Below are 12,991 nucleotides of genomic sequence, written 5' to 3'. Positions count from 1 at the left end.
AGCGTACTCTGAGGTCTCACAAGATCAGAGTCGCCTCATGAAGATTACGGCTCATGAGATGAGAGCAATCTTGGCAAACCTGGCATTCGAATGCAATGTTTCGATCCGAGATATAATAGAAGCTGTTGGCTGGCATGCAGAGTCAACCTTCTCCAGTTTTTATCTCAGAGATTTGGCTTCTCAGAGGCAAACCTTGAATCTGGTAGGTCCGGTGTCGGCAGCCCAGATGACCACCAGACCCATTTAAAACAATCAGCACAACCTATCAGCTTCGCTGGATTTGCCAGGGAAATTTTGTAGGTAAGAAGATTTCAATAACTATCTTCTTAACCGTATATAGGGGTCACACATCACGTGACCCTAGGCTGTGTTGCTGATGAAATTAGGAAAACGGGTTTTCTTTCAAATGGGGAATCCAGCCATCATTCCCTAGAAGGTACCCGGGGTGGAGATAGGATGCTCAGCATTCCCTCCTTCTATTACTTATTCTCCTAACGTTAATGTGATCGGGGAACGTATTTGAAGGAGAAAGCAAATTTTTAGTAAATTATGTTTCTCCGAGAATACTTACCCGATCACATTACTTAAAAACCCTCCCAACCACCCCGCTATGCGAGCATCCTCGTATAATATATATCGCTCAGCTTAAAAACTAACGATACCTGGCGGTGGCAAGGGGAGGTAAGGGGCAAGAGTTATTGCCCTTTGGTCTATATAAGATAGACAGAAAAGACGAATTTTCGTCTTTTAGTAGGGCTGGATTCGAGAGGTAGCAGGCTTATATTCCCTAATGTTAATGTGATCGGGTAAGTATTCTCGGAGAAACATAATTTACTAAAAATTTGATTTCTGTTTGGCATGGATTGGATTGATTGTTGAGGCTTTAAATTCTGCTAATATAGTACCCTGATCTTCACCAATTGTGGAAAAGTGATTTTATTTATTTTTTGTAGTTTTTATTTATTGTAAAGTCTAGTGGTTGAAATTGTACATGAGGCTGATTAAAAAAGTGGAGTAATTCTGTTGTTTTTAAATTTAGTTAGCATCTTCACACTTTGATAAGTACTTAACACATCAGATGTTGACACATCTTGCTAAGTGCATTGAACAAGGGGCAGCTTGTCATGTGTTTGGTTTACATATGGAATGATGGCATGATCTGAACTGAAGGGAATCTGAGTTGATTTTAATCACTGTTTAGTCACTGTGTTGATGTCAGGGTCATCAGAAAGTACTTATGGACATTGATTTAAAGAAGAGATCTTACATATGTACTTTACCAGTAATAACCAATTAGCTTAGTATTGTTGGCTGCATTTGCTTCCTTTGAGGTTGTTGCAGAATAGAAACTGAGTGAGTCTTTGGACCAAATGAATAAGACAAACACAATGTGAGAAAGATGGAAATTTATGAAATGAATTAATAAAGAAAAAAATATATGAGGTAAAATATAATGATTCTCTCGTGCTCTCAACATACGACTGACTCAAATCACTCTACACAACATTCACACATTGAAAATAAACCAAAAATATTAAATCAATATGAAGTACAGATCCAAGAAACCTCATGGACTGCAGATACGCTTCAAGAGAGATTCACATAATCTTGAATATGAACTCCTATTAAGATTCAAAATAATCTTATGAACACAACTAAGATTCAGAATAATCTTATGAACACAACGAAGATTCAAAATAATCTTATGAACATAAAAATGCAATTGGAACAACAATTGAACCAAACGTATGCTTCTAGACCCCTTGTACAGTCGCACGATTCCTTGGGTTGGCCCACACTCTTATTGGCCGCTCACACCCTTTATGGATCCACCACGTGTATAGTCATACGTATACACACGTACAGACAGCATACAGCACCCTTTTTAATTTGCTATGTCTATGTCCATGGCACAGACATACGTACATACATACGTATCGACAGCACGCAGCCTTAAATACTCTGGAAACTCCAGATGGCTCTAAACAACTTTAGACAGCTTCAAACAGCTCTAGTCATATTCACAATCACAGTGACAGTCACAATCACAGCAACAGTCACAATCACAGCGACAGTCACAATCAGCTACAATAAAACCAAATTGGTCATAATAATAGTTTCTGTATAATCTCTAGATATATGATAATACTTTAACCTCTAATAGTGACTTGTAATTCAAAGTTCAAATCTGCGTTGTAATAAATGCATTATTACACGATAAGACATTACAAACCGAATAAGCTTCGCATATCAAATGAAATGTAAATTTAACACTTACCCCTATGACTGGAGAACAATGGAGAGCGTACACTCCTTGACGTGATCCAAAACGACCAGTGTTGGTTTTAGATATTGATCTTACTTAAATCCATAGGAGAGTGAGCAAAGGTCAGGGTAAAATATCCATGCATATCATGTTATTAATGTTCCTTCGTCACAAGTAATTTCTGGTGAGGTACATGTTAATACAGTCGATTACCTGGAAGAACACATATTCACCCTAGATAACGTTGTACGCATGTACAGTGAGAAATAGTCAAATAGTTCTAAGGCAAAACCAAGTTATTTCTTTGCCTAATTTTGTGACAGAGGTGTGTAAGTGACATATCATGACAAATGTAGATCTATGTTCATACAGTTGGTATATTGTTTTAAATATTGAAGCAGCCACCATTTGTTCTCAGCATAGGTTTCTTCTTTTGCATTCTTAATTTTGGGTGTTGGGTTAAACCATGAAATTAAATACATACAAATATGCAAACCTTTACCATAATTTGGATAAATAAAAGTGTCAAAGTGATTATGAATGAGAAACATGGTAAGTCCATCATCTTGAATTTTGTAATGAACTGCTTGCAAATTAAAAATAGATTTTTATTTGATAATTGGTATTGTGAAGCTATGATTTGCCTGAATATGGTAATGTCTTTTGAGGAGCTCTGATTAACAGGTCTTTATAGTACTTTTACCTCTTAAAAATAAAATAAATTCAGTCTGAATACAAGGAATCTTCTAACATCAGAGCATTAATGTTTATTTGAACCAAAGTTAAGAACAAGTGAAAAAATTTGCAGAAACTCTGATCTTTCGTTACAGGCAAGGTACCCATATAGAGATCACTTTAGAAGGGAGTTATGATTTCCTTCATGACATGATCTGTACACAGATAAACACCAAGGGAATGAGTCCATTCCGCACTGCCAATGTCAAGAAGTTTTGGTTTGCTCTCCAAGGGTGAGTTTTGGTCTTTGTTCTGTTTATGTTTATCAGTCCTTAGAGTATGATCATTTTGAGCCAAAAATGACACAGAAACATAACAGCCGACAGCAGTGTGATAATCTGATTTACTCTGAATTCCAGTAGTAATCATCATGAAGACAATATTAATTTGTTCAGCAGTTTGACTGTTACTTGACTCCAATTAGATTTTTAATGTTTATTTTCTTGTACGAGATTTTACTCTTACAAAATCTTTAATAAATATTAAATAAATAATAATTTAGTCTCTAACAGAAACTTTCCTTTGTGTACATGATCAGAGGAGTCTATGTTCTTCATCCTGTGCAGGTATGATGAAGTTTTAAAAAAATCATTCAGTTATTTTTTATGGACAATTAATGATGCATACTTTTTCTCATATTTTTGTATGAAAAGACCCTACTTAGGCACGGATATTCAAAACAAGATTTGTGAAAGTTAATGCACACTAACTATTCAAGTTTCAAGTATTTTGGAATTCTTGGAGTTTTGCAAAATAAAACAGTTTTAAAAAGGTAAAATACTCTAACATTGCAAAAGCATTCATCTCTACTGTTAGTGGTATTGTCTGCATTCTCCCATTTTCTTCCACCTGGGTGACTACCTTATATCTATGCTTTAGTCATCGTGTTCCAAATGATGAAATAGTTGTACAGTTAACATAGAATATACAAATTTGAAATATTTTATGTAGGTTGTCACAGACAGACCAGCTGTTGGTACACCTGCAGTCATTTTCAGTCAACCCACTGTACTACAAAGTACCAGAGAGTATCCAGAAAGGTGTACCACTCTTCTGTTTGCCTCAAGCAAACTCCAGTGTTCCAGTCCTCAACCAACAGCTCAGAAAGTAAGGGCACTAACTAGAGACACTCAAATTTGTGTCAGATTATCCACAAGTTTCACTTACATTTTTTTGCATTGGATTAATAAAAGTGGGCTGAACCTTTTCATTGATAAATATGACCACTTTCAGAACTTGTTACAAAACCAGGTGAAGAAATTTTAACATGGCTGGGAAGAAATCATCATATCAAAATAGAAAATGTTTCCGTTGAAATAATTAATTTAATTGTATTTTTAGTCTGGAAAAAAATGGCAGTGAAATTTGTACATGTCTTCCAGCATTCATATCATGATAATTTAAAAAAAATATTTTTACTAACTTACCTAAATAATTTTGGGTTAATATGTATTTTCAGACCTACTGTTTGTCCTAGTTTACTTGGGATCATCCTGAATTTTTGTTTAAAAGTTTGAGAATTCCAAATTTCAGATTTGTAAAAAATCTAAAATCCTAATTTAAAAAAAAATGCCATGCTGTCCTGTGGATTCATGATGGCTGTGCTTCCTTCAAAGAGAGCAAAAGTTGATATTTAGTGAGTTATTCATGGTAGACTGTAGCTTATGTTTTTCACATTAATTAAATAGCATAAGACAGTAGAAATGTCAATTCCTTATGAAGTTTCTGTAATATATGGTTGGAAACACTAATCCTGTTTTTTTCCCCAGTTAATCATTTTTTCCTTTGGCAACCTGATTATCATTACACTGAAGGTGTCAGTCTGCCATAATTTAATTATAAATTCTATGCAAAGTGACTCTACACTGCAAATTCAGACTCCTGTTACACCAAACACTGTTATCAGCAAGTAATTTGTTGGCGCTAAGTGTTTTATAGCAAGACATCAAATACTGTTACAGCAAGGAATTTGTTTGGGGCTAAGTGTTCTTTAGAAAGACATCAAATACTGTTATCATAAAGGAGTTTGCCTAGGCCAGGTGCTCCATACAATTATGTATTACTGGATAAACATTTTTTTTATTAGTTAAGGTTTTAGTTCTGATTGTGTGTGATGCAATTAGGCTGAGTTACATGGGGTAGTCATATGAGGGTTCTTATATCATTGTTTTTTAAGTGCATGATGAGGGTCCTTATGTCTTAAATTTTTGTTTGTACATGATGACTACAGACTGGATAAGAAATTGATGTTAATTAGGCTTGATATGGTATGTCCTTTATAGAATACTGTTATGGCCAAATTTTCCTTAGGTATAAACCCTGTAGCATTTGTATGGTACAGTAAAGCAATTGCTAATGTATGCAACTGTAGCATTTGTAGGTTTGGTAAAGTAATTGCATATATATATATATATATATATATATATATATATATATATATATATATATATATATATATATATATATCATATACACCCATACACAATTTGTACCTCTTGTTTCACAGAGATTCTGCCCTGAATCAGTTTGCTTCATTTTGGAAGCCAGTTGTCAACCTGGATATCAAAGTTTGGTAAGTTTAGTATTTTTCTTGAGACAACTTTAAACAGCAAGTCATGGATGCTACTGCAATTATAAGCCTAGTTTATAATCTATTGAAATTGATTTCAATATTTAGTTTTATATTCTGCATAATTGATTTTTAAATCCACATATTTTGCTTTAATTTGAATTAGTGGATGGGGACGTTCTTGAATTAAAAACACATCATTTAACAGCATTAATACATTAACTGCTGTTATTGCATTGCTGTCTCTTCTTCTATTACTAATACCCAATCCAAGGCGAATTCACTCTTCCATTTAGTAATTGGAGGTTGTAGAACAAAAACAACACAATCTCCATCTGATGTCTTTGTTACTTATGTTATTTGGAATCTTGTCCTTATATTTCTTGAACTTCACGTGGCTATCATGTGTGTCTGGGGGAATCTGTGATATTTGTCATTTAAGTGACTTTTGTCATCATTGTTGTCAATCATACACACTTTTGTGTTTTGTTTGACAGATTCTCCTCAGTCTTTGTGCATTGCACCTTTATTCATATTCCTTTTTTGTTGATTTTAAAGGTTTTTATGCACTTGCTAGTGAAATGGTGCTTCTTCATTTTCATCCCTTCATTAGTAATCTGTGTTATGGTAAGTATAACCCTCCATAAACGTATTCCAATAGACTGTTTTTTTATTATTTTTTAGCTTTTGAGTATACCACAAGGATTTGGTAAACTTGGCCGTTAAAAAGGCTGCTTGGGATATTCACCTCCTACTTGACATGCACTATGTGTGCTTGCATGGACAGATGTGCTGCTTTTGTATTGTGAAATATTCTGACAAATGTTCTGAGCTTAGCTTCATTGAAACTTCATATGTTTGTTCATTAATGATTAGGCTCTGATTCTTAACCTGTTCTCAACTGAAACATTCTGATTTCAATTTTGTCCACATTTAAGATTTATTAGTTTAAATTTTAATTTTGATAGTTAGACCTCAATTTGGCACATATTTTGTATCACAAATGTGGGATTTGCCATTAATATATTTTCACAAAATGAAGCATTATTTTAGGTCCAATGAAACATTTTAAAATACATAATCATTTGTTCCTTTCCTATTTGGAGGAAGATGGCACCAGGGACACCCTCCCAATGGAAACTACCCTGCATAATGCTAGGGATGGTTGCTCCAGACAAGCCACAGAATTCTACATTTAAATTTTCTTTTTTTTAAGCCTTTAGAATGACTAACTATGTGTACTACATCCACCACACTGGTATCTTCCAGTTTAGATTACATGCCTGACTCACTCAATTCAAAACGAAATTTCAAGCAAGGCGAATCAGTTAAAATTTTCAAAAGTATCTATAAAAAACGTACAACTGTTGCTCTTTCATAAATGTTGACAACACTATGCCATTATGGGTCAATCAAATGAATGATGGAATAATATGACTGCATGTCTTTAACTTGCATAATTCATGTACTTTCTTGGCTGCCTAACAAAAAACCATGGGCAAATTTAGCATTTTTTGTAGGTTTAGGGTAGAGCCATTCATCATTTTTCCAATTTTTGGGTTTGTTTTTAATTTAGGTTTCCTTCTATTCTGCTTATTTTAACTGGCATTGCTAGCTTGTTAAGTAGGCCATAGGTCTTCAAGGGTGGTGGGATCACATTGGTATACTAAGTCAGAATACATGATCACTGTTGATATAAGCACTGAATAATGAAAACACTTTTTTATCAACCTCCGAACAGTTACTAATACAATGGCTTTATTATTCACAGAGAACTGTTGTGACACTCTGATACTTTTTCTCATGTTCCTCTTCTCTCTCTCTCTCTCTCTCTCTCTCTGCTCTGCAGTGGACCTCAAAACCTCAAAAAAAAACCCCAAAATTTCGTTTTGATTTTAAAAAGTTAAGAAAACATTAAAAATAGAAGGAAACCTAAATTAAAAACAAACCCAAAAATTGGAAAAATGATGAATGGCTCTACCCTAAACCTACAAAAAATGCTAAATTTGCCCATGGTTTTTTGTTAGGCAGCCAAGAAAGTACATGAATTATGCAAGTTAAAGACATGCAGTCATATTATTCCATCATTCATTTGATTGACCCATAATGGCATAGTGTTGTCAACATTTATGAAAGAGCAACAGTTGTACGTTTTTTATAGATACTTTTGAAAATTTTAACTGATTCGCCTTGCTTGAAATTTCGTTTTGAATTGAGTGAGTCAGGCATGTAATCTAAACTGGAAGATACCAGTGTGGTGGATGTAGTACACATAGTTAGTCATTCTAAAGGCTTAAAAAAAAGAAAATTTAAATGTAGAATTCTGTGGCTTGTCTGGAGCAACCATCCCTAGCATTATGCAGGGTAGTTTCCATTGGGAGGGTGTCCCTGGTGCCATCTTCCTCCAAATAGGTGAAAAGGACCTCAGTTCACACCTTCCCACTATAGTCATTTCATCTATATGTCGCCTTTATGAACGTCTGCTCTGTTTAGGTGTGCACCTCGTGCTGGTCAGAAGTTTTCTTCCCCACACTCAGCTACATAAAACATGTCTCGTAGAAGATATCTACGAGTCATAAGCCATGTCAATCTAATCTTAGTTGATATTTTCCGTTTTCATTTCAGCGTCATCTTTTGTCCCCATACTTGATTCAGGTATTCTTACCTTTCTCCAGATGGCATACATCTGAATCCCAGTGGGAATAATTGGCTTTTTTTAGGATCTTATTTTTTATTCTTATTTTTTATATTTAATGTAGATGTTTATTCCTAAAACAAGAAAAAATGGCCAGAAAGGGCCGAAAATAAAATAAAATTAAAAAATGTGATTTTGATGTTAATAATAACTCAAAAGGTTAGTTTGGGGAACCCTTTATTAACTGGGGTTAGTCTTATAACCCCGTTTTTGTGTTCTGTTTGTCCATATCCTGCATCTGGGTTTTTCTGAGACTCTTTTATAGGCCTTTTAACTTCACATAGCACCATGTGACTGAGCCCTGCAACATCTTCCAGTATGCAGCTCCCCTGTGTCCCTCTATATTTCTTAGAGAGAATTTTTTTTAAAAGGTTTGTTAGTTTATTAGTTAACAGGTGGGTTTCCCCTTCTTATATGTAATGTTAGTTAAACTTATTTTTAGTTATATGAGGGTTTGAGGTACAAAGAATCCAATCATCTTGTACTGAGTTGGTTAAAGTTAATTTGCCCATTTATTTCCATGAGGTGAAAGATAAGGTGAGACTTGGGCTGTAAACTGAAGCCCCCCTGTATTATGATGTCCTGTTCTGGCAGGTTACTTTTTAATCTTAATAACCTGAAAACAGGCCATCATTATTTTAATGATATAGTGAGTAATTTTCATTACTAATTTTTTGTCAAAGTCACGATCTAATAAAAGTAAGTTGTTCCTTCTGTACTTCTCCCTTTTACATATTTCTATAATTATTCTTATTCTTTCATTTTTTTTCTTTGTTCACATTGTGATAGAGCATGATATTTTGTAAAATTTGCCATTTTACACATTGGGCATTTTGGTATTGTTTTTATCATGTGCCTTTTCTAGAGCTACCTCCCCTGTCAACCATGAATTACACTTTTACTTAAACATTAAACTTTGTATCTTTTGGGATCTGATGCTGGACCAGTACCTCCATGCCCTATCCCAATTTATACCCCAGTTCTCTTGTTCGATTCTACTGCATATATTTTTTGTAATATCTTTTCTTATCCATTCATAAGTTTGATATTTATCTTTTAGCCACAGTTCCCTTTTATCCCTATATTTAACCAGTAGTTCTTTAATATTTCAAAATTTCCTCGGAACTTCCATTTTTTTAATAATAAATTATTCTTATATATATCTGCCCTATTCCTGATGGTGAAGCCAAACCAATATATATATATAAAGGGCTTTCCATGGTATCTTGGACTCAAAAATTAACATTTTTATTCTGTTTAATATATTTGTACATTTTAATAGTATTGGGTTTGGTAGTGCTAGTACTCCTCTCTTTTTTACCCTCTATAAAGTTTCTTTTATGACATAATATGTCTTGTAACCCCATATATAGTTTAATATTTCGTTGTCTGATTTATTTAGCTTTTTGTTTTCTATGCCTGTTGATTTTAATGTATAATTTATATTTGAATGCAGATATGTTTTGGCCACTTATGCCCACCCCATTATGCATAGTGGCATCAGTGCCCAGATATTGGTGTTTTCTTCTGTTTTCTTTTTCATGTTTCTTTAGTTTTTTAATTCGTCTTCCTTTCCACAAAAAAATCCTTGTTCCTTTGTATGATCTTTTATTAGGTGGGGGGATCCAGGGTGATTCCCCCACCAGTTTCCTGTTTTTAATATCTCGGTTTTGTCATGATTGATTTTTGACCGGGAAGCTTTCCCGAATGGTTCAAATTCTTTTTTCTAGGTAATTAAAGGATTTTGGATCCCTTATGAAATTTGTACAATTGTCTGCATGTTGGAGCATCTTGAATTCTTCTTTTAAATTGGGGATTTGTGTCCCTTTTATTTCTGTTCTTTCTTATTTTGATCACATATAATAGCATTGATACTGGGCATCCTTGCCTCACTGATCTCTGTATTTAAAATTTTTCCATGACTGTTCCATTCACCTGTACTCTTGAAGTTATTTTATTACAAAAGATTTCGGTCCATCTTTGAAAATAGTTCCCAAATCCAAATTTTTCTAGAACTTTCTATATATAGTTATGTTCCAATCTGTCAAAAGGTTTTTCTTGGTCAAAAAGTTCCATGGCACCTTTCTGACCTGTTTCCTGTATGAAATCAATTACTGTTCTTATGTTTAGTATATTATTTTGTACGTCACATCCTTTTGCAGCACATGTTTGGTTAGTATTTATTATTTTGTCCATTACCATCTTAACCCTATTTGCTAAAATTCTACTTAGATGTTTATAGTCTATATTAAGAAAGGAGATGGACCTCCAGTTTTTTTAAATCTTTCCTCTCTCTCTTCCCTTTGTAATTTTAATAGGTCTGATCATCAGCTTTAGTTTTGTTGACACCCCTTAGCCCTTTCATAGCATGTCTTGCTATTTAGGACTTAGAAGTGACACCCTGTTTTTCTAAATATGTGTGTCTTGTATGTGTTTCCCTGTCCACCCATACAGTATTTAGTGTTTATTTGTTTTAGATAAATAATAACATAAATAGTATATGAATTTTGCAGGGTTGCTTTTTGTTTTGCTCTTCATATTGTGTTAGTTTCTCAATCACATAAGTTTTAGGAATGTTACATACTCTCTTCCCTTGGCCCGGGTTGGCCTTGGGCCTGCTTTCCATTTTCCCTTGACTTGGAGCTTTGGTCTGGACTTCCCACCCCTTGGAACATTTTGTACCATGGGTGGGTTTCCGTCCCTTTTTCCATTGGTTGTTAAGAACGTGTAGTGACTTTGCCAGAGTCATTTTGTCCTATGATTGTAGTTTATGTGTATGTTTTGTTGTTTTTGTTTGTGTTATTGTGAGGACTGGCACTGTCTTGGCTGAATCATGTATTGGTCTGGATGCCCTATCTATTCCTAGAATAAGATTTTGGAATATATAAGGATTTAATCTGAAAAGAGAAAATAATAATATGTCTACTTGTTGTGGTCTGTATTATCTGTGCTTGTATGCATTTCTGTTTATATTTTATTTTGTTATTCCGGTGTTGTTTTGAATTGTATTTTGGAAGAGGCATGTTTTTTTTTTCTTTTTTCTTTTTCCTATGAGTTTGGATTTAGTATTGAATAGTTGTTGAAGAGGTTAAGTTTGGGATTTGTTGGGTGATTTACTACAGTTGTGGGAGGCTCAAATTTTACGATTCTCTTGAGATGGCTCATGTAAGGATGGCCTTTTTGTATTTGAGCTTCCCCCTTCTGTTTTCCATGTATACATTGCTGATTGTTTGGGCAGGTAACGTCAGATAAGTAGGATGCGTTCATGGTGCATGTTTGCTGTATAGCATTACTCTTGATTGAGTGCTTATAGCTTTATTCTATACATTTTTTGGTTTACATCTGCATTCCTATTCAGGTAGCTATAAATGTAGCTTTATACAGACCTAATGCCCCTTTTATGGTTTATAGCTGGTGGGGGGGGGGGAGTTTGTAGTCAGGTAAATGGTGCTGATTTAGTGTATAGTAGGGGGAGATATGGTGGAGGGATGTTATCGACTAAACAGTGTGCCTCGGAGAAACCATTTAGCTCCCAGCTGCTTGTGCTTGTGATCTGATCCTTTAGACAGGCATGAGAGCGTGGATGTATTTTCTGTGTTGGTAGGAGTGGGGGGGAAGGAGCATAGGAGTGGGGAGGCAGAGTTCAGACTTTGGTCACTGTTAATTCTGTTAGCCGTATGTTTCTTCTTCTCATATCCATAGTGTTGTATATGTAGTCAGTTATTTTTTTTATACAATTTGGATTTAATAATGTCCCTAGTGTATAGAAGCTGATTTTCATTGTAATATTCTATCATATTTTGAATTTCATTTTTAATTTTATTTCTATGTGTTTCATTCTTTTTGCATTGTAAAATTATGTTTTTTTTGTATCTGGACCATTTTTACATATTGGACGGGGGCAGGGGGGATGCTCTGCAGGAGTTTCCTTTTGAAGGCATTTTCCCCTGTCCACCATGTGTCATGTAGATATAATAATAGTCTTGCTTGCTTTTTTGTCTCTTTTAATTTTGCCCATTGTTTCCATATGGGATCCCATTTAATAGTAGGATTGTTTATTTAACATGTTTTTGTCTTATTTCAAATAGGTACTGATATATATATTTTCTTTTTTTGTATGTTTCCATATTTCTTTGTCTTCCCTATAAAGTTTTAGTGTATTAGTTATTCTGTAGATAGTTTTAGGTGGACTTAGTACTTTAGTAATTTTATTGTTTCTATATATTTCCGGGTTGTTTTTCAAGAGAAATCCGAACCAGTATAAGTATATGACTTGCCATATGTGTGTTTGGTGCTGTTCTAGGTTTTGAAGGCGAGCTATGTGGTTTATTTGTTTAACCGTAAGGTCAGAGGTGTTTAGGCCCCCTTTATTTCCTTGTTTTTAAAGAGTGTGTTTGGCAAGTTGATGTATTTTTTTGTCTCCCCATATGAAGTTATTTATGAGGGTTTCAATTTGGTTTATGGTATTCAAAGTCAATGACATCATGGAGAAAATCTTGTAACTGTTTTATGTCTTGAACCTCATTGTTTTTTAAACCCTGAAAAAAAAGCTAAAATAAATCACAGATTGTGAAATTTAATTTCACTTCTAACTCTCACTGTGTCTTTTTCTGTATATCTGTCTGTCTTTGTGAGTCTCTCTCTCTCTCTCTCTCTCTCTCTATATATATATATATAGAGAGAGAGAGAGAGAGAGAAAGAGAGACAGAGAATCCTTTTCCAACTA

At 34.3% G+C, this 12,991-nt stretch overlaps 1 protein-coding gene across 4 annotated transcripts in view; it reads left to right on the top strand.

Moving 5' to 3' along the window:
• Window positions 1–12,991, top strand: part of LOC149807091 (KICSTOR complex protein SZT2-like) — a 338,108-nt gene that overhangs the window by 56,737 nt on the left and 268,380 nt on the right. For all 4 annotated transcript variants that reach the window (XM_089961812.1, XM_089961821.1, XM_089961796.1 and 1 more), the window contains exons 12-14: window positions 3,097–3,234; window positions 3,953–4,108; window positions 5,508–5,573. In XM_089961812.1, the coding sequence (XP_089817938.1) occupies window positions 3,097–3,234; window positions 3,953–4,108; window positions 5,508–5,573 (360 nt within the window). The remainder of the gene's footprint in view (window positions 1–3,096; window positions 3,235–3,952; window positions 4,109–5,507; window positions 5,574–12,991) is intronic.

The sequence above is a fragment of the Sinohyriopsis cumingii genome, chromosome 1 (assembly GCF_028554795.1).
Source record: "Sinohyriopsis cumingii isolate HCF-2022 chromosome 1, ASM2855479v2, whole genome shotgun sequence".
Classification (NCBI taxonomy): Eukaryota; Metazoa; Mollusca; class Bivalvia; order Unionida; family Unionidae; genus Sinohyriopsis; species Sinohyriopsis cumingii.
Note: the sequence above shows the minus strand (reverse complement) of the source record. Positions and strands in the feature narration are given on the sequence as shown.